This window comes from Perna viridis, chromosome 8 (assembly GCF_037379345.1).
Source record: "Perna viridis isolate PV_CMFRI_1.1 ecotype Kerala chromosome 8, ASM3737934v1, whole genome shotgun sequence".
NCBI lineage: Eukaryota > Metazoa > Mollusca > Bivalvia > Mytilida > Mytilidae > Perna > Perna viridis.
In genome coordinates, this window is record NC_142452.1 from 7732772 (window position 1) to 7758694 (window position 25923).

The 25923-nt window shown below is 32.8% G+C and overlaps 2 protein-coding genes across 2 annotated transcripts in view; both read left to right on the forward strand.

Annotated features, from left to right (window-relative positions):
- Positions 1 to 25923, forward strand: part of LOC148609160 (uncharacterized) — a 47662-nt gene that overhangs the window by 7551 nt on the left and 14188 nt on the right. Inside the window, exons 3-12 of the mRNA XM_088595670.1 lie at positions 44 to 188; positions 1890 to 1990; positions 3832 to 3852; positions 6690 to 6716; positions 8012 to 8079; positions 9248 to 9399; positions 10701 to 10804; positions 11187 to 11197; positions 16323 to 16455; positions 18521 to 18632. Of these exons, the coding sequence (XP_088451796.1) occupies positions 44 to 188; positions 1890 to 1990; positions 3832 to 3852; positions 6690 to 6716; positions 8012 to 8079; positions 9248 to 9399; positions 10701 to 10804; positions 11187 to 11197; positions 16323 to 16455; positions 18521 to 18632 (874 nt within the window). The remainder of the gene's footprint in view (positions 1 to 43; positions 189 to 1889; positions 1991 to 3831; positions 3853 to 6689; positions 6717 to 8011; positions 8080 to 9247; positions 9400 to 10700; positions 10805 to 11186; positions 11198 to 16322; positions 16456 to 18520; positions 18633 to 25923) is intronic.
- LOC148609161 (uncharacterized) lies at positions 23316 to 24757 on the forward strand. Its single transcript, XM_088541132.1, has 2 exons — positions 23316 to 23876; positions 24495 to 24757. Exons 1-2 carry the CDS (start codon positions 23411 to 23413, stop codon positions 24755 to 24757), a joined length of 729 nt encoding a protein of 242 aa, XP_088397258.1. The 5' UTR covers positions 23316 to 23410.

Genomic DNA, 25923 nt, shown 5'->3' on the forward strand with positions numbered 1-25923 from the left:
TTTAATGAATTTCTTTCTATAATGTTGCTTTTTTATATTACAGTGGTCTGCAATATTTCCAAATGAGACATTGACGGAGCAACAGTCAACACTGTTTGTTAAAAAGTTGGTAGCTGTAGCAGTATCAAATATTGCTTATTTGAGAGCAATTTTTCCAGAACATTCATTTGGAGACAGATGTCTTGAAGGTGCAATAGTGATGACTGGTTAATTGATACAACATTATGATATACCCCCACTTACCTTGTGTGTCCATCATTACATCTGTTAAAATTTCATTGTAATTATTCCAACTCACAACGGATAGATAGATTTTAAATTTAGAGGGTGGCTTTATATAGATGTGGCATACATTTTAGGTGATTCTGGATGCTCTCGGATATCAACTTCCTGTTTCCTTGGACTTTGCCATTTTTTTTTACGATCTGGAATGATATAGAAAATTCAATTGACTGATCTTAAAGTTTGTGGCTTTATAGATATATCATGCATTATAAATGATATTGGGGGCTCTATGGTATCAACTTCCTGTATGAATGGGGGTTATAGCCACAACAACACTTGCCACTTTATGTTATGCTTGATAAAGATATATTGGCACACCCACTCAATAATAAAAAAAAATTGTTATTAGTGCATTTAATGCTATATTTAAGGTTAATAATATCTATTACATTGCAGGCGTGGATCCATGGAAAGGCATGTACCCCTTTTAAAATGGGGAAATTTTTTTTGCATGTATCTAGATTTTTTTCTTTTTTTCAAATTGTACCACCAAAACTTCTGTTGCCTCACTTTACTTGGGCTTTAGATCTATTTACATCACTTTAACCTGAAATCCTGGATCAGCCCCTGCAATGAATATCTTCTTTTTGAACATCTTGCAAAATTTTTGTACTCCAAGAACAAAAATATTGAATATCATGTAGATATTTATTTTCAATTAATTTGAAAAAAAAACCTTGCCCTAAAATTTCCTGGAAAATCTTTTTAAGAAATAAAATTAGGGCTCTAGATTTCCAAAATTTAGTCTAGGAAAAGAAATATTTTTGTGAGTTTTTAGTGCCATCACTTGGCGTCCCTTGTCACTGTCATCGTTGTGCGTAACCGTCTTCAACAATTTTTTCTAAACTCTTCTCCTCTGACACTACTTGACCAATTGGAACCAAACTTGGTATGAATGTTCCTTGTGGTTCCCAGTATAGAACTGATATGGGAATTTTTAATCAGTCTAAAAACTTGGTCACCATTACTGAAAATAGCACATGGGTCAGACAATAGTTTTTTGTATATTTCTTTCAATTGCTGAAATAATCCTTATGATAAGTCCTACCAAAGTCTTCTTGAGTCAAAATTGTTGGACAACTCCTTGTTTATATTTATTGCCCTTGGATAACAAATTAAACCAGATGAGTGATTTAGGCTCCTGGGAGCCTTTTGTTTATATATTTTTTAATTTTTGTTTTGGAAAATGATTTTCACAGTCAATTTTCCTTTAATAGTATGAACTTGCTGCTGGTTTTGTAAGTTTTAGAGCACTGACCACTATGTATAAATGTGAATTTTTAAGAGTTTTTTTTTTAAATAGTAAGAAAAAATAGATACATGTAACCCTAAATTTTCTTTTTGGAATGCCAGATAAGTGATCTTTAACAAATTCATGAAAAGGACAGTTTTTCAATTGTTTAAAAAATATGGAAAGTTCCTTACCAAATAAATACTTGTGTAAAATCTTATAAAACTGCCAAAATTGGGGATCAATTATCTCAAAATAAAGTTCAGCTATATTTCACTGAATATTTGTTCCTGATTTTGCCAGTATCCACTTTGTTGATCTCATCAAATTAAGTCCAAATTTAAACATTTTCATGTATTTTTCTATTTGTCAGATCTGAATTTAAAGATTCTACGTGATGATAGCTCATGTCCAGGAGCTTGCCAAGTTATTAAATGGGTCAAAGGATGTTTTGATGCCATTGAAAAGAAATATGTAAGCTTCTCATTTTTTTTTTTTTTTATGCCCCCAATTAACAGTTGGGGGTATTTGGTAACCCTTGTCAGTCCACCCTGCATGTTTTTGCAGGAAAACTGAAAAATGTCTTCAACTAGGAGAAGGTTTTGTAATAGGTTATGTAGACAAAAATGTCAAAATTGTTATTTTTCAGACAGATTTAACAAAAATTTCTCCTTGTCATCAATATATAGGTTAGGCCCTGTGAGGACTACATTATATATATATCAAAAAGTCCATTGGGCTTATTAGCAAGAAAAAGTAAGTGCCAAATCCTGAATTATCTTCTTAGCAGCTCACTGAAAAGTTTTTCATTTACTGAGTTGCCAAAGTGTCAGTATAGTTAAGAGTTATATTTCTTGAAATATGAATAGTTAAAAATATGTTTTTTCTCGTTTAATTGGAGTTATCGTTCTTGGAATAGTAAAAAAGATTAGAAATTTAAATAAAGTTTGAGTTTCAGTTTTATCTGTGTGATGATTTGTAATTTAGCATGTGTCTAAGGATATGAAATACAACACAATGTGGTAGTGTATCATTTCATCAGATTCATATCCATTAGCTGCCCTATTTTTTGAAAGAGTAATCAAAGGAACCAAGGTCCTAGCGGAAATCAAAAGAAAGCAATCCAGAGACAAAGACCAAACATGAAAACAGACATACAAAACAAAGAACATTAAGTAACTAAAATTATACATACAAAGTAACAAAAACAAATGAGCAACTTGGACTCTGCTAAAAACTGGGAATATGGACCAGCATGAAACTATGATATTTCTTATTTTGTTGGCCATTATGACTTTTGTACTTAATTTTTGTTGCATTCATTCACTTCCCTGTTACTGTTAACATTTTGTAGAAATTATAATTCTAATCATGAGATTATTCATGCTTATAGCCATTTCTGATTGGTCGAGAACGTCATTGCCAGAAAGTTTATACATGTATGAACTTCACCAGATCGTTCATACATACATGACCGCAGTGAACTTGAAACCAATATAGCGGCCGTGTAGTTCGAAAGAGTGTGGCAACGAACTAAACGGCATAATACAGCCGTAAGAATAGTTTATTACATGCACTTTTTTAACATGATTTTTACTGGTCAAGTTTGTTTACAGAGAGTAATTTTCAGCTTGGGGGGGAAAAAAACTTAAAACTGAGTCTGACTGAACCCTTGAAAATACCTTCTTGTAATTTTCCTTCTTTCTTGTTGTATTTCCTTAATAATTATATTCCTGTTGAATTGAATTGTTTACATCTCATATATTTCAATGCTAACTAGCCGCCTTCACTTTTATTGTGCAGCGGATTATGTATAAATATTCATCCGCACTCCCATATGTGTGCAAAGGATTGTGTGTATTGAAGTGTAAACATAAACACAGTGTATCAATATAACCGACATAGGCTCCCAGAGGGTAACTTTGACTGTCGGATAGAATTATAAGGATTGAACATCTATTTTCTGTCGTTCATGCATGAATGGATCTCTCCACTCCCAAACATTACATGAACGGCCTTTGGCCATTGAGTTCAGGAGCTCCCAGATCTGTTCATACATGAATGAAGACTGAAAATAGCTGTTCAGTCCTATAATAAATGTTGCAGCTACTTTAAATGAAGTAAAAGATCAGAAAAAAACAGCAATGAGTGTACAGTATTAGGTCTGTATATTGAAAATCCAGCCATTGAACTAAGCATAATTTATATGGTAACACTCTGGTTACAGAATAATGTTACACATCTTTTTAATAGTACATGATGGCCTTATACATTATGCATGCAGCTTTCTAATATTTCCTTAAATATATTTTCAGTTGAGAATGTTGATTATTGGGGTAAGTATTATGAAGATAGTATCATACTGAGACTGAAGATCTTGTTAAGGAAAGCTATTGTCGTTTGTTAATACATATAACTACATATGAAAAATTATTTTACTTCCCATGTGTGTAAATTGAATATGTTGTGAAATCATTAATATTGATTTAAAAAAAAATTATTAAAAGCAGGATTCTCATTAGATCATACAGTGGGTAGAAGGAAAAAAAAAAAACAGGTGGCACTCCTGAGGGTTAAGAGCCAGAACCAAGCACTTCTGAACAATGCGGGTAAGACCAGGACAGTGTTCCTCCCCTGAAAAATTTTGATAATCTAGATTGCAGGAGGTGGCATCTGCTGTTCTGGGCATATTTTGACCTCTGATTCTTGTAAATTTACATGTACATATATTTAGAACCATAATTTAAAAAAATATATATATACTTTTTTCCGAGTTTTTCATATTAGAAAAGATTCAGCATGATTTTTCCAAATTAATTAGAGCCCCACTGTATGTGGCAAACACCCTATAGTAATCTGTCCATCTGCATTACATTCATCCATAATAAATTGTGTCTGGGTGTAACTTTATTGTCATTTTGGTGTTGGATTTTAATATTTTGCATGAGGGTAGATCAGCTCAAGTGTCACATACCTTGTTTGTTGACCTTTGACCTTGAACTTTGATCTCAAGTCAAATTAATGACTTCGCAGTACATATTTGTGTCCCTGCTGTAACTTGGTTGTCTTTGGTGTAGGCATTTGATATTTGGCATAAGGTAGATCACTTCAAGACAATGTGTTGATGAACTTTTACCTTAAGGTCAATTAAATGATTTTTTTGCATTCAACTTTTTTCGGGTTGCAATCGTTTTTGTCTTAGTGTATGCTTTTAGCATGAGGCACGAGGGAAGATCAGCTCATGATGATGTGTTGTGTACCATGGTCAGTGACCATGACCTTTAACTTTGATCTCAAATGTGTGATACATTGAATGTGTTGTGCATGGCTGATGAACAGAATTTTTACCACAGTGGGGACAACAAAGATGGATTCAGACTCAGTGATGGTATAGAGCGTAGGAAGGCACAAATGATATTTTCTGAACTACTGAAAATAGGGATAAAAATCAGTACACCCTTCCCCTACTCTGTATTGTTTCTTTGTATGCACCTTTTAGTTTAATCTCCCTCTTGCTTATTTCTGCTAACTGGCTTGTATTGCTTATTTACTCTCTTTTTAAATGCCATTTTGTAATACTTACAGTTGCTGATAAAATTCTGATTGCGACTATATTAAAAAAATTCTTTTCATAATCCTTGTTTTGAAATATTTTTTAACTTCATTCTTCAAATCATGTATGTATGTTGAAACATTTATAATGGAAATGGGGAATATGTCAAAGACACAACAGCTAGAGTATGACATTTACATTTTATGACCCTTGTCTTACTGTGAAAGTACTTAAATTCGTGGATACCAATTTTCGTGGATGAGGGAAGAAACACAAGTTTGTCAATTATTGAATTCATGGTTTTGAGGTTTTTCTGTATACACCTCAATGGAAATCTCCTTTTCATTCGGAACCTAAATTTTGTAGTTTTGCCTACCCACAAAAATCACAAAAACTGGTACCCCATGAACTATAGTAATTTAACGGTAATAAGTTGATGAAAATTCTACTTGGCCAAATTGAAATCTAGGAACGAACCTTGAAATATGAATAAAGTTTGGGTGTCCTATGTGCAAGTATAATTTAACTTGTACTTGTCCGAATGGTAGTGTCACTTGTCTTGGGCAATAGGACAACCTTTAATATCACATCCTAGGTTAAAAGAATGATGTAATAGCAATGTTGTCTAGTGGTTCTGAGCTACCATCATTTAATTCATAAGTTTTATCCCTAAAACACTTTGAATATAATCATTTTTAAGAACAATTAAATGTCTAGTAGAAAATAACAACAGAAGATAGTGATTTAGTTTAATTACACATACACAAGGCTGATCTGCATAACAATAAATGTCAGGATGACAGACTTCTGTCACAATGTTAAAGCAAAACTAGCCTCTGTTAAATGTGTAAATAGGCAGCAAAATTGCTAGTTGCCAGCACCTTATGAGAACCTTAGGTAGTACAATATGCTTAGGTCATTTCTGCAAATTTGGTCTCATTTTGTTGAAATAAAGCAGCTGTTTTGAAGCAGTTCACACAGAAATTTCTAGTGTTTTGTCATAAAAAGTTCATATTTTTGAAATCCTTGGTGTGTGGAGGTTCAAGTCATTTATAAGTAATTTAGTGATTATTGTTATAAAATCCAGTAGCCATGGTAACATATTGAAAAAATATTACTGAGTTTTAGTACAAATCATGGGTGCCTTTCCAAAACTAACAGCCAAATACTATTTTATAAAATATCTGGCACTTAGACACTACAACAGGATGAAAGCATGTGTGAAGTAGTTGGAAAAAGGGTTAAAATAATAAGACCCTTTTCAGTTGATTCTCTTGCAAATTTAGTTTCAAAAGTTAAGTGTGAAATAAGGTATTTTGAAAATCAGCCATCAGATGCTGAGGAGAGAACCTAATACGGCAGGGGATCAAAACGTTCCGGATACCCTTCTTCATTTAAATTACACCTGTTTACCATTACATATATTATATCTGTCTATGTATAAATGCTTAACTACATTTAAACAATATATCTACCAAATTTCAACTTTTTTTTTTAAGTTTTACAAAATTTGACAGGAGTAACTGTGTGCGAAACAGTGAGCCTTAATGTAACTCTATAGTGCACCCTTTGTTAAAGACATATGGGAATATATGTAAATTTACTATATATTGTTTTCAGATTTATGTTGATCCTGATGACCCTGATGTAAGTATTTATATGAATTATAGAAGTAATGATACATGTACTTAAAACATTAACTTGAACTAGAATGTATATAATTGAAAAGAAATGAAATCATCTAAATAAGGAAAAAGGATAAATTATGTCTTCTTAGTTTTCAACTTCATACACAATCAAATTCTTATCAAAATTATCGTGCAACTTATACTTAAAAAAACTAATATTGAACAAATCCAAGGCCTCAATCAATTGAACAATTAAAAAAAAAGTGTAGGAAAAAAACAAGATATTGTGCTAAGAATACCCCACTCAACCATTTAGGGTAAACTAGAAGTAAATAAAGAACCTCGAAAGGGGAGATCATGCAAAGACATACCAAAATATCTAAGCATTTGCTCTAGGAGAAGACCAACTACCATAGGTGATTATAGTATAAGTTGGGATAATAATAACAGAGAGAAATTAAATATAAAAAGAAAAATTAGAAAAGTGTTGCATATGTATTAACCACAGAAAAGTGGGACATTCCCTCTCAGAATTTTCTCAAAGGGGAGATTTGTGGAGGTTCTGTTATCCCAACACTTTTTATGTTTAGCAACAGCCAACAAACCTTATTTATACTTCAATCCAATTTCACTGCGACTTATGATGTCCCTCCCTCCCCTGAAAATTGACACACAATGTTTCCCAATATTACATTGATATATAAGTAGTTTTTTTATATAGGTTTGTTTTTGGTATGTGGCCTTGTTATGAAGAGTTGCAGATTAAGTTAGACTTTGGTTAGGGTTGAATGATGTTTTACAGGAATTATGGCCCTTGGACTAAGAAAATTTCAGTGAATATACAGTTTTCCGCACTTTTTATTGTAATGCTTTTACCAATTGATTTTTTAATGTAGTCTCACTATGAGAAGTTACAGATTAAGTTTGGTTACAGTTGAAGTTGTGGCCCTTGGACTTAGAAAATTTCACTGAATATAATAAAGTTTTCTGCACTTTTTTTGGGGGGTGGGAGGGGGGGACATTGGAACGCTGTTCTTTTATATTATGTTTAAAGGGTTTTTTACATGTCTTTAACCATTTTGAAGTAAATTTGGTCAACATTTTTTTAATTTTTGGTCCCAATATTTTTTGTGTTTTTTGGTTGGATTCCTTATGAAAATCCCTGCATTCAGCTTTCTCTGCATTTACTTGTTACAGCCTCTTTATATTTGTGTCATATTATTGGGTTTGGTATTAGACTTGGATAACAACAACACCTCTTTTAAAGCTGGATTATCAATAATGTACATCAACTTGCATATTTCCTCCTTTCAGACTGTCATTGAGTCCTATACATTTAAGTTCAACTATGCAAACAAGGAAGGAGGAATAGATATTTACAGGTAACAGTTGATCAAATACAGTAACTGCATTATCTTCTTAACAAGTTTCTGTTTCAAATCTGGATTTTACATTTACAATTTCTATTTACTGTATATTTACTACGAATTCTGCCAACTTGCTCTTCCAAATTTTAACATTATATCTGATTAAAAGGTAGCTTTAATTCCCTGTCGTACAAAGCGGCATTGTAATATGTGATACCCGCCAAAAAGTTTTGTGTCTGTCTGTCCATCCATCCTCTAATGGTTTCCAGATGATATCTTGAGAACAGGTCTTTGAATTTATTTGATACTTAAATATAAAAATAGGAGTTATGTTATGATTGCCAGTGAGACAGCCATCCACCAAATACCAAGCAACAAACAATCTTCTACAGGTCACCCTACGGTCTTCAATGATGGGTAAGACCCATACCTTAAAGAAAGCTGTAAAAAGCCCCACAAATGAAGTGAAACTATTCTTAAAGGACGAAAATTGACCAAGTCTATATAGAAAAAACTCAAAACAAATAACAATGAACATAATTAACAACCCAAACCACTAGATTACAGGTTTCTAGCTTGATCAGGCACATAAAGTTTATGGCAGGGTTGAACATGTTTGTGAGTGCTCAACCCTCCCACTAACCATGGACAGTGGTAGGAAAACACAATAAAATGAACATTAAAAATCTGTTGGATTTAGATTTAACTCTTTGCACAGTTTTTACCAGTAAATACTACATAAAATATAAGTTAAGTTCAGTTTTCAGCTAACTCAAAATTGAAGGTTCTGAGTCAAACCATTTTAAACATTTTACCTTCCCCATTAGTTCACCCATATATAGCTGTGTACTATTTATTGTGCCATTAATGCCTGATATTTTTTCCAAATATTTTGCCTTCTGGTTAAGAAGATCTGAAACTTAAGTAAGTAAAATTCTACAATTCTTAATTATATTGAACTTTTGGAAGTTAGATTAAGAGGTTTATTCCGAACTTTTAACCTTGTTATATTTGGATAGCAAGATAAGGGACAATTTATGCTTGTACATAAACTGCTTCATTTGTACAAAGTTGATTTTGTTAGAAGCTGAGAATAATCTTTTAAAAAAACACTACTTAATCATCTGTTTAGATAAAATTAAAATTTTTATTTGAATGATATTAAAGTTGTTGTTATTGACAGAAATGACAAGAAAATATCGAGTGCCTACTCGGCTGCTGAGACCAAAAAAGCTACTATCAGATTACTGAGAACTATTGTTGTCTTGACACAGACCCTTAAGTCATTACCTGATGATGTTATGATGACAATGAAGCTTCTCTATTATGATGACAGTAAGCTAGATAATTATTATAAAACATTTGATGAAAGGAAACAAAAGGCTCCCAAGGGCCTGAATCGCTCACCTTGTTCATTTTTCACCTTTTGAAGGCAATAACTCTAACAAGAAGTTGTCTAACATCTTTGATCTGATGCAGACTTTTGTAGGCCTTATTAAAAGAACCATTTTAGCAATTGGAAGAATTTGGCTAAGCCAAACGGTTTATGAGACACATGAGAAAAACTTCTGTGTAACCCCTATGTTCTTTTTTAGTAACAGCAGTCATGTTTTTCAACTAATCAAAAATCAACACATCAGATCTACATATATGCAGAATGCCCTAATAAACATTCATATCAAGTTTGGTTCCATTTGGTCTTGTAGTGTCAGAGGAGAAGTCTTTTGAAAGAAATAATATCATAAATAGGGGAAAAAAATGTCGAAAAGGGCAATAACTCCAACATGGCTTAACAGAATAACATAAAAATTTTACCGCTGATAGATCTCATCATGTTGAGAACTTTTACCTGATATTAAAATTGAGCTTAACCTAATAGCTTTGGAGATATATGCAAAAAAACTTCTGTCTGACCCGTATGTTGTATTTTAAGTAACAGATGCCTTATTTATTTACCTGTCAAAAATTTCCTCTTCAGTTATGTGTAGAATACATTCTTTCCAAGTTTAGTTTAGATTTGTTAAGTGGTTGCAGAGGAGAAGATTTTTTAAAGTAATAATGTTAGAAATAGTAAAAAAACATCAAAAAAGGGCAGTAAATCAACTATGGCTTAATAAATTTCCATGAAAATTTGACCACAAATAGATCTCGTCATTATGAACACTTTTACCTATGGGAAAAACTGACCCATATTTTCAATTTTTAGTATCATGTTATTTGACAGATCAAAAATTCCTCACATCAGTTTTATGCAGAATACCCTAAAGAATGTTCATAATAAGTTTGGTTCTAATTGGTCAAGCTATTCAGAGAAGAGTTTTGAAAAATTGTTAACGATGGCGGACACCAAGTGATTGCAATAGCTCAAATGGCCTTTGGTCAGGTGGGCTAAAAAGTGATGATTTATATTCTTTTATAGCCTTACAATGAATCCTATGTACATTTGCATTTAATTATGAATAATGATCAATTGAAGTTTTATTTTGTTTAATGAATCATTCAAGAAGCTGATATATTTTTGAAGTTTGAATGATAAAGGTTTTATAAATAGATAAATGCATATATACCTTTGAAGAGCAAAAACTTTTTTTACAGTGTTTAAGTTGTAACATGTATGTCAAATGTTTTTATTACAGTAACGCCAAGTGATTATGAACCTCCAGGATTTAAAGCAGCACAGACAGACAACTTCCATTTTGAAGAGGAACCAATGAACATTAAAGTTGGAGATGTTGCAACAGTAAGAAAATTGTATTAGCCAATTAGTAAAATGAAATTTTTGTTATTTAAAATTAACTTTTCTTTGTAGCAATTCTAATAACAATATTTGGACAAATATAGGAGTGTTGGTCCAGCATCAATAACACCTCAGGTTAAAATTTGCTATAAAGATAAGATTTCCTCCTGCTGAGTTCAGTAAATGTACTTCTTTTATTATGTCCTTATTTAACAATAAACTTTTATTGATCTTTTCAACTCCAGATTAAAACAATTATTTTTTTTCTTTGTGGTTATTAACAACTCAACCAGAGCAATTACAAATTTTATTATTGTATTTTCTTGTGTTGCTTTATCTGTAAAATTTATGGATAATTGATTCTTGTTTGCATATTCCTCCTTAGCAATTTCACACGTAAGTGACGAAAATTTCTTTTTTCTTTTTTTTTTTTAATTGTTTTAGCTGTTGATGTTAATATGTTTATGTTATCTGAACTTGAATCAATTGAGATGGGAAAAATTAGTATGTAAAAGAAAATAATGTTTTTGAGTGATAAAGCACAGCCAAACCTCACTTCCTGTCAAGCAGACTGATGTTTTAAACGGATAATTTCATTCTGATGACAGATTTATCATCCTTTAAATACTTTGAAAATATTCATTCTCATTTCCTTAAGAGGACATGGTGTAATGTTTCAAAGATGTATCATGAAGTGTTTCACTCCGGGGTCAATATTTCACGGGGGTCAAAATATCATGACACCGGTTCTTAACTGTGGCCCAAGTTAGGTAGAAAAAAATACTTGTGCTTCTGCTAACAGGCTTTAAAAGAGTTTTTGATTAGTTTGTTTTGAAGATACATTCATACTTTTCAAAAAAATCTTAGTGTTAGGCACAAAAAAATTATGGTTGGAAGGGTAAGTGGAAACACAGGTATTTTTTGTCCATGGCCCCAACATGGAAGGGTACATAGAAATATAAGTATCTGTGCATCTGGCTGTCACACTTGGCTCAATAGATTTTGTTATAATTTTGTAGGATTGTTAGTTACCATTTGTAGTCATTCATATGCTGTCATTTTGATTCAAAAAGTTTTACAGGAGTTATGGGACTTACTAAAATTAGTACATGTTACACTATAGGTATTCATTGAGAATGCAACTCCTCAGACACTGCTGCTCAAATTTAGTTCAAATTTTACAAGACTTAGTCATAATATATAGTTGATCAGATTGCACTGCAATTTCGATTTTACAAATTTTGTAGGAGTTACAGGGCTTTTGCACATTTTTGTTGCGGGGGACTAATATTGTTATGCATAAGAATTGTGTTTATGTCTATCAATTGTTGAATTGTTTTACAGTTAAACCTTGAAAGGTTACTATAGGCAGGGGTCTTTTATGCTGTTTTTATGGCATTTTTGAACAATTCTAAACAAAGTTTATTGATAACTTCTTCCACATTGCTTGCCTCTGTCTTTTCTGAGATCCTGGGGTATTGTTCTCATAGTCATATAACACCTCGAGTTTTCGTTTTCATAAATTTTGAATCTGTGTTTTCATGACACCAGTAATTCTGCAACTAGATTTGCCCTGTCTTAAAGTTTAATAGGTTCCACTTTTCAGTGAAGATCCAACAGTTTTTTTCTTCAGAGAAGTCATTTTTCGAAATAGATTTTCCTTATCAATTGTGTAAACTGTATTCACTCATGAATTAAGAATGGTTTTAACTCAATTTTTCAATTGGTTAATCTGAATATCATTCACTCCTTCAATAACTGTAAAAAAAAACGTCATAGTTGAGAATTGTATCATTAGCTGCTGTTAATCCTGTTTCATACAAAATCATCTCCTTTTGAACAAGATAGAAAAATGTCAACTTTCGATTTCGTCTTAGGACAGAGAAAGTCAATCTGTACAGGGATTTGTGTTTGGGGGTAACAAGTTTTACAGGTTGTCACTGTTGGTAAAATGCATGTGCAATTTCCTGGGAGGAATAAAAAAAGATCACTATAGGTAGGAAGTTGTTATAGGGAGGGCCGGGAGGGAGTCACTAGTACAGGTTTTTCTGTAGTCTTTAAAGCATCAATTCATTGTTTGAGAATTTTGAAGTTTTGGCAACACCCCCTGCTTGCTATTGATATTTCCTAGCCAGGTCACATATGTTTCAAACCAGTTTTGTGAGATAATTAAAATGGCGGTAGATTGGTAAATGTACTTTCACTTTCAGAAGAAAAAGGAAAAACTTTGTTTTCTGTACCAAATAAACAGCAAAGATCATAAAGAAATTATAGAGACATTTTTCTATGAATTTTTTTAGACAGAAAATGCCAATTAACCAAAGAATTTGCAGGCAAACTTTTGAAAGGGTAGAAAAAAATATTTACTTATTTACAAGGAGTCAGGAGCAGGAAAATTATATGTGGCTAGCCTCACTAGTGGGTGAAATTTTTAGCCTCTGAAAATTCATGAAAGAGAAGTGGTAATACACAAAATTGTTTCACATTTTTCTTGGCTACTATTAATAAAAGGTTGCTGATATTTTTTTTACAAAGCTTCATATGGGTACACTGTATTGTTTAATTTTTTTTACTCATATGACATTTACTTCCTTTTTTCTAGAGAAGAAAACTTTAAAAAGAGGATGATTTTCTTTATACACTCGGAATATACAAAATGTTTGTTTCATTTTTCTCAGCTACTAATATCACAGGTTACTGATATATTGTAGTAATCTTTCTATCAGGATGATATATCATTTGATACCTTTTTGTACTTTTTTTTTATGTCATTCATTTTGCCAAAAACATTAATCATACCCCATGCTACGAAGTTGCGAAGGATAGAATGTTTTTGACCCATCCGTCAGTCGGTTCGTCAAACCTTCTTCAGTTTTCCGGACTTTTTTCCTAAACACTTGCAGATATTGACATGACTTTAGTTATATAAATTCACCATAAGTTACAGGTCAAGTTTAGCTTTCGTTTCACTCTGATGATTTTTACAGAAATTACGGGCCTTGAACTTAAAAAATTCACAGAGATAACCGTTTTTCTGACTTTTTATGTTCTAAATGCTTGCAGATTATGACATGATTTCTGGCATTTAAGTTCACCATGATAAGTTACAGGTCAAGTGTACGTTTTGTTCCGCTATGATGATATTTACTTTGGATTAACAAAAACTCAAAGAAATCACAGTCTGGAGTTTGAAACTACCATTCTGAGTAATAGAAATTAGCTAGAAGATAAAGGTCTAAAACCTAAAAAAAAAATTCTTATTCCTCTTTTAATTGGGGTCCTTCTACATGTACTTCTCTTACAAACAAATTTACTTGAGTATCCAACATGGGGACTTGTGGGGTATGAGGGGGTATCACCAGTGAGCCATTGCTCACAGTTTACTTGTTCAACCATGCTAAAACAGCTCAAGGAGAACCATGATATTTTAAGAACCTACCTGAATGCCCCTGGCTAGTTATACAGTAATAATTAATAAATTAAATGTTGTATTAAGTAAACATTCTCTAATTTTACTGGTCACCAAAAAGGCAGACCTATAAAGGCTTAAAATGGCTCCAATATAAAGTTTCTTTCTACTGTCCTGATTGTGTGTGCATTTGAACTTCTGATCAACCAGCTTAGTTTATTTACAACTTAATTTTAAAATAACAAAGCTAAAATTGTGCTTTAACATCATAAAAATAAATAGGTTTTTTCAATTTATTGAAAAATTGATAAAAAAGCTATGGAAGGATGTTGAGGTTACTATTTTTTTCTAAAAACCAACATAAATCAAAGGATTTTCTAAGAATTTCAAATATTTCATAAGAAGTTAGTATGACATCATAATTATGAATTACAGGCATCTCGGCTCTCGGACCACTCGGCCCCTTGTTTCAGGGCTAATCAGACGGTGTTATAGGACCACTCGGACCATGTTACAGGACCATTAGGATCATGTTACAGGACAACCTCGGACCATGTTACAGGACCACTTGGACTGTGTTACTTTACCACTAAGTGAACTGGGTCGTATTTTGATGTGTGTGCATGTATAAATCATCTTTGACTGTAAAACCAGTTTACCTGGATGGAACTGGTTATTTTCTGATTGAAAAATTTACCTGTGTAACCCTTTGTCCGTATAGGTTTTTTTCATGTTTGTGGGGATTTATTTTTCTTGGTATTGTCTCACTCAGTGTGGATTTTCTCTTCTATTATATTGAGATCTTTTTTCATGCAATTTAGATATATAAAGTGGCAAATTATTTATATGGTTATTAAGATCAACAAATACTGCATAACATTCACATTATCAATAACATGTAAACAAAGTAACTAAAGCACTGAGTTCATTTGGAGCACATTAACATTCACATTTCAAAATATCTGCGTTTAAAACATTTTTATTTATATGTCATTAAAAAAATACAATAAACACATATCAAATATATTATTTTTTTTTATGAGTTCATGTAAAAAAAAAGTGAACTTTTTAACATTTTCTATATTACATAATTCAAAAATACGCTTTTATGCAAATATTACAAATAAATTTAATAAAAAAATGAAAATTAAAGACTTTGTAATGCAGATTTTTTGTTTAATGTTTTTTAAAATCTTGTATTTAAACAACGGTTAATTCATAGACAAGGATATCTATAGCATGGGCCTAGTTGTCTTTGTTTCATGGACTGGATCCCAAATACAATTTCCTTGCCTTGGCTGAATTGTAGTATCCAAACCATCCTTCAATATGGCCAAAGCACTCATTTAACATGGGCTGAGTTGTCTTATATGACAGTCGGAGTTGTCTTACATGAAGGTCCGAGTTGTCTTATATGATGGTCTGAGTCCCTGAATATACAGTTGGAGTGGTCCGGAGACATGGGCCGAATTGTCTGGTTTCCATAATTGTGTCAGCATCAAGTTTAGGAAAACTTTTTTTTTTCAGAAATGCAATTTAAATACTATTTGATCATGATAATCCTACATTTGAGGTGAAACACAATTCAGTTATTTTATGGAATTTTTGGCCTGATTTTGGCTGTTATGGCCTTTACCTCTTTGCACATTTTTTCATGCATAATATATCTTTGAATATCTGAATTTGGTTTAAACACTCACTTGGTATATGAAGCGAACCCTACAATGATAAAAGATGCTTTTGTTGCAGTTTACCTTCAGTATTTTAATTGTGAATCCTGTCTATTTGGAAAAAATAACATCACTTACTAGTATTACATTTCTGTTGAAAACTTGATGTACAATATAAGACCTAATATGCATTAAATACAAATGAATGATGTTCCCAGTGACATCTTGTAAGGTTATGAACTGACCCTCCATTGTGTTTATTTGTTTGTTTATTGAAATCACTAAGCAATGCAAACTGAAAATGAATGCAGCTACACAACTTTTAGCTTTGTGCCGCATTGCGCCGCTATCGCTTATGCTGTATTGTTTGACCCATCACTGCTGCTGCCGAAGTATAAACCCACCTTTATACTAATGCAACAAATTTTCTTGTCTTACACAGAATTAAAATGAGAATAAAGACAGATAAATCACAGTTTGAGATGAAGGATGATCAGGAAGAGATTGGAAAAGAAGATGTTCTTGAAACTACAACAGTTAACATTGAAGACAGTCATATGGCAGGAGAGAGTCAGGTAGTTACAAAGTAATTTTAACTATTAGAAGAAATGTTATCTAAAACAAGGTATATATGGCTTAACCCTTAAGCTGCTGTGCTATTTTCTATTGTTTTATTGTGTAATGCTGAATAAAATATTGAAAAATGACTAATTGTGCTCACTATGTTTGAATGGGCATATCTTTGTTATTATTGATCTGAGACCAATAAAAGTTCTATGTAAAAGTATTGTTGGATTCTTGAGTGTCATATTTTCACATTAGTTTGTTTCCTTCTGTAATTTTTACCTGTCCAGGTGCAAATAAATGTGAGATCATATAAGTTTTGATGATTTAATATTTGGAACAATTCCATAATCATAAAACTGCATTATAATTAAATACTTATAAACATAAAACTTCTGAAAACATGTTTCACACATTAAAAAGTTAAAAATCCCAGGTAAATATCAAGGTATGACACAGGTAGTCAAAAATTTGTTTACTATGAAAACATCAAAGAAATGCTGAAAAAAATTATCATCGACCCTCTTTTCCACGTATCAGTTTGTTTCTTGAGGAATGTTAGTTATAAGTCATCATCAGTAAACAAGTTTTAGAGAATCCAAAGGAGTTCCGTGTAGCACAAAGTCTTGGTTTGATTTTGTTTTTCCGGTAAACGTTACTGTCATTTTGCACTCATCCATTGCGGAGATTGTTGGGGAAATCCGTATCAGAATTCAGAGAAAAATCACGTAGGGATAAGTTGCAAAGTATATTTCGATTAAGATTCATCTTTTCTGGTCCCAAATTTTCGAATTTGGCATCATCAACTTTGCTATCATTGAAAAAGTGGGGACTTCATAATTGTTACTCAAATCGGCGGCTGCCATTTTGAGACATTTTTTATCAAATGTATTTACATTCGATTTTATTCTTGTAATTCATCAAAATATCCGAGAATCTCGAAAATACGCCAGATTTAGACCAATCACAGACTTGCCAACCTTTATGAATTTGGCGTAATTTTTAAGATTTTTTACCCCGAATTACGCTGGTACGCTTTTGGTATCCAAATTACGATTTGCACCAAAATTCCAGATTTTTTTCATTTCCGGTCCGACTTTGAACGGATAATTAGTTTTTAAAAATCTGAGTCATTTGAGAGCTCCTAAAATCAATGTCTTAAAACGTTTTAAAGATAGTGACTTTTCAAAAGTATGGCAGAAAAATGTGTTGTTGAAACTTTGAAATAAGTAAAGTGAATTAGACAAGAGAAATGTACATATGTACATTTATGAAAATGAATATAGTTTAAGTGTCAGAAAGACTACACGCCATCCTTGAGAAATATATAGTTAAATTAAAAATCTAGAGGTCTAGAAGTCATAAGGCTTTTATATACAAATAAGTAAATAACAATTCTTTAATTGCCACAGTTTTGCATCTTGAGTAGGTCTTGCTTATCTTACGGAATATATAGAGATGGAATTTTACCATAAATGATTTTTCTTTGGTCCAATGTTGAATTTTTTAGGCAAAAAAGGCATCCAGTGGGAAAGTATAGTTACGGTCCAAATCATCCTTAAATAGCCTAGCGTTCACCTCCATCGATATGGTTTTTTCAGCGGACCCCGACTGATTACTCTTTTTTATCAAATCGGGTTGGCAATCAAAACGTCTAATATAATTTATTTCCTTTATTACCGCTTCCAGAATTCCCTCCTTGTATAGGAACGAACATAAACAACTGATTTCTGAAAACGACAATTGTGGCACATAGCAGCTTAAGGTTAATTGCCTTGGCAGGGCCAAATGAGATGGATTCTTTCTCAATGATATCTAGTTAATCTTATGATATATCGCCAGGAGGACAAATTAAAAAAAGAAATTTTATGTATTATGTAACATAACAAAACATTTTGGGGCTTTATCTACAGTGTTGTACCGCTTAATTTCTGATTCTTGAATTTCTTCTGATGTGATCACAATATTGTTGATATTGTCCATTTGATTGACAGACTTGATGAAGACTGAATGTAATATGACATGTAACTATAAATGCTTTATTGGTATTATTGGAGTTTTCATTTCTATATATAGATTGTGAATGCGGAAGATGAAATGTACTGCAAAGATGATGAAATTATAGTCAACATGGATAAAAGGAAATCCCCTGAAGCCATTGTACCATCAGAAAGTCCAGAAATTCCAGGTTCCTTAAATAGTTTCTGTATATTCATTTAAAAGAAAAACAAGACTAGAAAGTCAGAATTATTGGTAAATAGAAATTCTGGCAATTTTACTATGTTAACCTGTGCTAGCATTATTTTCATGTAGAAAATGGCTTATTCTTGAGTCTTGAAAACTAGAACATAGAAGTCAGACAGTAGTTTTTCACATATATCTCCAAAACTGTAAGGTTTAGCTAAATTCTGACATGGGTTAAAGTGTTTACCATGATGAGATCTATCTTTGGTCAAATTTTCGTTTTAATCTGTTTGACCATGTTGTAGTTATTGCCCTTTTTCAATGTTTTTGGACTACTTTTAATGTTATTTTTTCAAAAATCTTCTCCAACACTACTTGACCAATTGGAACGAAACCTGGTATGAATGTTCCTTTTGGTATCCTGCATAGAACTGATGTGGGGATTTTTTATCTTTCAAAAAACATAGCTGCTTTATTAAAAATAAAACATATGGGTCAGACAAAAGTTTTTTATTCATATATCTCCAAAACTGTAAGGTTTAGTTAAAGTTTGACTGGGTTAAAGTGTTCACATGATGAGATCAATCTGCATTAAAATTTTTGTTTTAATGTGTTAAGCCATGTCAGAATTATTGTCCTTTATGGATGTTTTTCATTATTTTTAATGTCATTTCTTTCAAACATCTTCTCTGCAACAACCAGACCAATTAGAACTTGATATGAATGTTACTTAGAGTTTTGACTAGATCTGTTATGGGGATAATCGATCCATTGAAACCATGGCCACTGTTGCTAAAATAGAACAAAGGGGTCAGCCAGAAGATTTCTCGTATATTTCCAAAACAGTTTGTTTAGACAAATTCTTTCAATTACTGAAATGATCCTTATTGAAAGGCCTACAAAAGTTTACATGGATCAAAGTTGTCACACGACTCCTTGTAAGAGTCATTGTTCTTGAAAGGTGAAAAATTGATTTTTTTTTCACCGTTTTTAGCCAGTATCTTGTAAAATAGGTTAGAAAGAAAGAAACTTTCAATTGCTGAAATGATCCTTATGATATGTCCTTCCAAAGTGTTCTTGAGTCAAAATTGTTGGACAACTCCTGGTTAAACTTGTTGCTCCTGAAAGACAAAATTTAAACCAGATGAGTGATTCAGGCTCTTGAGAGCCTATTGTTTTTAGTGTATTTCTTTCTGATTTTTTGTTCCCCGACAAAAATGGAAATGTGGGGCATCCGTCTGTCTGCGTTTCCCGCACTTTTTTGTAATGCTCCACCAAATAAGTTTGTTTTTGGTATGTAGCCTTATTATACAGAGTTACAGGTTAAGTTCAACTTTGGTCAAGGTTGAATGATTTTTATGGAAGATATGGCCCTCGGACTCAGAACATTTCAGTGAATTTTCAGTTTTCCTCACTTTTTTATGCCCCCACGACAAACTGTCGGGGGACATATTAATTTACCCCTGTCCGTTCGTCTGTCGGTCTGTCGTGCCATCCAGATTACACATGATTATGGCTTGTCCAGCTATCTCCTCGTACAGTTTTTGAACTACATCTAAAATATTTTACAGGATATTTCTGTACATGATGAAGGTTTGCAGGGCCAAAGGATTTTGATTTTGATGAAATATTACGGAAATTGGTAATAGTTACACTTAATCATTTTACTCAGAAATAGGGCTATATGGCTTGTCTGGCTATCTCCTCGTACATTTTTTGAACTACATCTAAAATATTTTACAGGATATTTCTGTACATGATGAAGGTTTGCAGTGCCAAAGGGTTTTGATTTATGTGAAGTATTGAGGAAATTGGTGAAAGTTAGCAGGCCTTTCATTAAGAGTTGGTACCAGGTACTTTTACTCTTCTAAACTACTGAAGGTACCTCCAGAATTTTAAAATTTCATACATTTTTATTAAACACAATGATGAAAAGTACCTCCTACTAAACCAAAGGTACCTGCATTGCAAAAAAATAATGAAACCCCTGAGTTAGACTTGATTATTTTCGTCAAAAATAGGGCTACATGGCTTGTATGGCTACCTCTTTCTGTAATTTTTTAACTACATCTAAAATATTTTTTTTGCAGGATGTTTCTACACATAATGATGGTGTGCAAGGTCATAGGATCTTGATTTTCATGAAATATTACGGAACTGCATGATAGTTAGACTTTGTTATTTTTGTCTGAAATATATCTCAAGCAACAAAGTTAAGGATTTGTTATGGGGGGTATTAACATTTTTTAATATGTACATCGGTTCCATTTTTAGCTCACCTGCCAAAGGCCATGTGAGCTATTGCCATCACTTGGCATCTGGCGTTAACAGTTTTTCAAAACTCTTCTCTGACACCACTTGACCAATTGGAACCAAACTTGTTATGAATGTTCCTTGGGGTATCTGCATAGAACTGACGTGGGGATTTTTGATCCGTCGAAAAACATGGCCACCGTTATTAAAAATAGAACATAGGGGTCAGACAGTAGTATCTCCAAAACCGTTAGGTTTAGCTAAATTATTTCTGAGGCTGAAATGACCCTTATTATAAGGCCTTCAAAAGTTGTCAGGGATCAAAGTTGTCAGGTGACTCCTGTAAGAGTTATTGCCCTTGAAAGATGGAAAATGACAGTTTTTTTTTTTTGTTGTTTTTTTTTTTTACAGTTTTCAGCCAATATCTTTAAAACTATAAAAGAAAGAAACTTTCTATCACTGAAATGATCCTTATGATAGTCCTACCAAAGTCTTTTTGAGTCAAAATTGTTGGACAACTCCTTGTTAAATTTATTGCCCTTGAAAGTCAAACTTTAACAAGGTGAGCGATTTAGGCTCCTGGGGCCTCCTGTTCTAATCGCAACTAGTCTGACACTACCAAACAGAATTTCATGACACTATGTGGCCAGGATACAATATGTGGATATGTAAGGAATTTCTGATCCCCAAATTGATCCCCAGACCCAGGGATCGAATTTTACTGGAAATACTCGCTAAATGCGAGTGGAATTTCAATTTAGCGAGTTGAAGCTACATCATGCCAGCAAAATTTAGCAAGTGATTCTTTATTGCCAAGTTTCACTTTTGAGCATCATGATCATTAGAACGCTTGATGCGAGGATTATTTCTCCTACCTTAAAGCGTTTTACAGACCCAAGAAAATTAAACAACCTTGTAAGGTCAATATTTATTTATATATGCTGGCATGAGTCGACCAATTACGACTTTTTTTAGTAACGTAAACAAACGTAAACTGTCAGAAGTAGATTACACAAGCCAGTTGGACAATAATAACAACATTTGCATTAATCAAGCTGTCACTGCTTCTTTGAAGACTGTTAAAAAATGGGAGAAGGAATTTCAAATCCCAATCACCTACAAATGAACTGGAGACGTTGTCACTAAAATATGGTGCGAGATTTATACTAAATACTTGACAGACAGGTCATCATCGGTAGGTACAAAAAATTTATTTGACATAAAATGTACGATAAATACACTTTATGACAATATCTTTTACACCGACGTCTATTTTAAAATAGTAACAATATACTAGGAAGTAAATTTAATTCCAAAAATAGAATATTTTATTAAAAGCCACTATTTTTATTAAATTGCTTGCTAACAGTCGAGAATTTAGATAATGTTGGGATCATATGGAAATGATTTATGATATAATATAAGGCATTACACTCAAATTGGGGGATAATACATGTATGGAATTTTTCTGTACATACATGTACTAGGCTAGGGCTATTTTTCAGGGGGGGGGGGGGCTGGCTTGTTCAAATTTCTTTTATAAACACATAAAGTTACATGTAGATTGTAATGTAAGTGCATGTAAAATTTTTTTTGTAGCTGGTGACTAGACTGTCAAGAGAAAAGAAAGAATCCCTCGGATATCACGTGAAATCTTCTCCCCATGAACGTGCTGTTGCTGCTAAATTAGCCAAAGAATTAAAGGACCAAAATGAAAGTACACCACTAGAAAAAGGTTTTGAAAAGGCAGATGAAAAAACTTAGATCAAAATGGATAAACTATTTCGTACTGCTTATTACCTGGTAAAAAATGAGAGACCCTTTACAGACTTTAAAGATTTACTTCAGCTACAAAAATCTAATGGTTTAGAAATAGGTGAAACGTACATCACTGACAAAGCTGCAAATGACTATGCATGCATTATAGCAGATGTATACTTAATGATCTTAAAGAGCTATTGCACGGTTCAGATTACTTTAGCGTGTTCTGTGATGGGTCCAATTATAAAACTGAGACAGACAAAGAATTATGATAAAAATTCTTAAAAAACACTGTCCAAATATGTTATTTCTTAGTCTTGAGGAGCCACCCACAACAAAAGCTCCAGGTATACTAGCTGTCTTGGATAATGCTTTTACAAAATTCGACTGTCCAAATTGGAAAAATAAATTGATAGGCTTCTGTTCTAAAGGAGCATGTGTAAACATGGGTCATGTCCGAGGAGTTTCTACATTACTTATGCAACAGTCACCATGGATTATTAGTGTTTGGTGTCTTGCCAATCGTCTAGAACTAGCAGTCAAAGACACATTTAAATCAACTTATATGGACACTGTAATTGAAATTCTTACACTGTTTACTATTTATATAAATGCTCAGCAAAACAAAACAGAGAAGCACAAGAACTTACTGAGATCATGGATGACCATTTCCTGAAGCCTGCTAAGTGCAATGGAACACGATGGGTTGAACACAAATAACTAGCTGTTAGCAAGTTGTTACGTAATTGGTTCATAATTGTGTCACACATGAGCAATTATGCTGAAGATAATACAAATAGGGTAGAGGACAGAGCAAAAGCAAAAGGCATTATTCAAAAGTTTTGCCAATACAAGTTTGTATTTTACCTATGCTTTCTGAAGGTTATCTTGTCTGAAGTTAGCAGAATTAGTCTGACATTTCAACGTGATGATATAAACATATCAAGTGCACTTACCGTTTTGCAAGCCGCTAATGCTACTTTAAATGACATGATTAACAATCCAGGAGCTCAACTCCTACAATTTGACAATGATGTAAATGATAACAAGTTTCATGATTTCACACTGAAGAATCCAGTAGAAAGAGCATTCTTAAATGAACAATTGAGAAGGATCGTTTTTAGTATCATTGACTGTATTCAAACACGATTTGAAAACCTGCATACTGATGATTTATTCAGAGCATGCCATGTCTTTGACCATAAAAACTGGCCAGATCTTAATGCAGGTGATGGTAAGTCAGCAATGTTTTTCCCCTAATAGTAATTTTTGCTTTAATAATGTTCTCACCTCTCTTTGTATTTATTACCTGTCAGCATACATTTGTACATGTGTCAGTCTGACTCTGGATATTTTATGCCGTCCTCACTACTTGACATTATTTAAATCAATTTCAACATGAGAATCAGTGCATAGACTAGGTCCATAATTAAAGAAATTTAGAAAATATAAATGTGGTAATCCTTGGCAAGTTGCTGTTCATTAAAGACCCAACGGGACCATTGGCCACCTTGGACACCCCGGCTGCTGGTTTTTTTTTTTATCCTATGGGTACATGTGTAGTTGTATCTTGAACATTTCTAATACTTTTGCCACTCTTAATGACATTATTTTTAGGCAAGAAAAACAAATATAATTGCAGCTAATGGGCCCAAGATTGCTAGTATGCATGTTATGCAAAAATGTTGATAACTTAGTATACACATAATACATTGTAGGGAAGTTGTTTCTTTGGCCTTAACTGTCACTTCTCCCCAAATTTAAATTTGAAATTGTGCTACATGTATGTTTATATTTATAATTTTATTTTACTAATAAAAATGTGTATAAAGACTTTTGACCTCTTTTTCAGCACTTGCTCAGTATGGATTGGCTGAGATCCAGCAGGTTGTGGAACACTTTCGTCCATTGCTCCAAGGCTGTGACACAGTGGCTGCATTGAGGGAATGGGTAGACTTGAAGGCATACATATGTAGAAATAGACATTTTATGGATGTTCATCCTTTAGCTTTGTTTCAAAGGATTAGTGTTGAAGACTCAGATGAACAATTTTCAAAACATCCTAAAAATCATCCATTTGACATCTTGCTACCCTTTGTCAAATGCTGCATGTGAAAGGGGCTTTTCGACTATGAAAAGGATAAAAAATGATTGGAGGTGTAGACTGAACAATGAAACAATGAACATTTTAATGAGAATTGACATGAGTGGGAAGGCACTGGACAGTTTTAGCCAAGGCCATTTGTTACATGCTGGTGGTATAATGGACAGAAAACAAAGAGGCCAACTTCTGTACATTATGGCCCTAACCAATAGTAGTTTGTTGTATTCTAGCAGTTTAAATTGTTTAATAACATATTAAAAAATTTGGCAAGTGAAAATTTATTTTAGCAAGTAGAAAAAATCAGCACTTGCTTTTTTTAGCAAGTGATAAAAAATGGGAAAATCGATCCCTGAGACCGTGAGTAACACAAGTCTTGGAAGGATTTCTGAATCTGCTAACCATGTCTTCATACAAAAATAAACATGTTCCTAATTTGGCTAATCTAGCAAGCGGGGGGCATTCTTAGTGTCATACAGACACATTTGAAGATCACTATTAACAAATGAGGCGGGGCTCCTGTGATAAACAGGGCATCTAGTTTTTTGTAATGCTTTTACCAAATAGATTTTATCTTTTGTATGTAGTCTTACTATGAGAAGATTAAGTTCAACTATAGTTATTGTTGGATTACTTTCACAGAAGTTACAGCTCTTGGACTTAAAAAAATTTCAGTGAATTTTAAGTTTTCCACACTTTTTTTTGGTGATGCTTTTATCAATTGATTTTATCTTTTGTATGTAGTCTTACTATGAGAATTACAGATTAAGTTGACTTTGGTTATGGTTGAATGGTTTTTACAGAAGTTACGGCCCTTGGACTTAAAAAAATTTCAGTGAATTTTAAGTTTTCCACACTTTTTTTACACAGGGAGCATAGGAACACTGCTCTTTTATTTTCTTTGCTGTCCTAAATATTTCTTAGTATTTGCTGCAGACATGTAGGACAAGGATTAAAATTACAAGAGATATTTATTCATTCTGTAATTTTATGTGTAATTTGTAATTTGGTGCTATTGAGAAAGGTCAAAATTTAGGCCTTTTGGCAGTGGTCACTCTTCATGTCTACAGGGTCTCCAAAGCAAAGGTGTTAAAAATAAAAAATGATGATGAATTTTTATGAAACTTTCATAGGAATGCTAGGAATTCTATGCTAGAGAAGTTTTATTAAGTTTGAATAG

Excerpts from the sequence above, each read along its gene's own strand:
- LOC148609161 (XM_088541132.1), top strand. The coding sequence starts at position 23,411 with ATGAGCAATTATGCTGAAGATAATACAAATAGGGTAGAGGACAGAGCA. Across the intron at positions 23,877-24,494 it reads AGATCTTAATGCAGGTGATG|CACTTGCTCAGTATGGATTG; the intron begins GTAAGTCAGCAA and ends CCTCTTTTTCAG.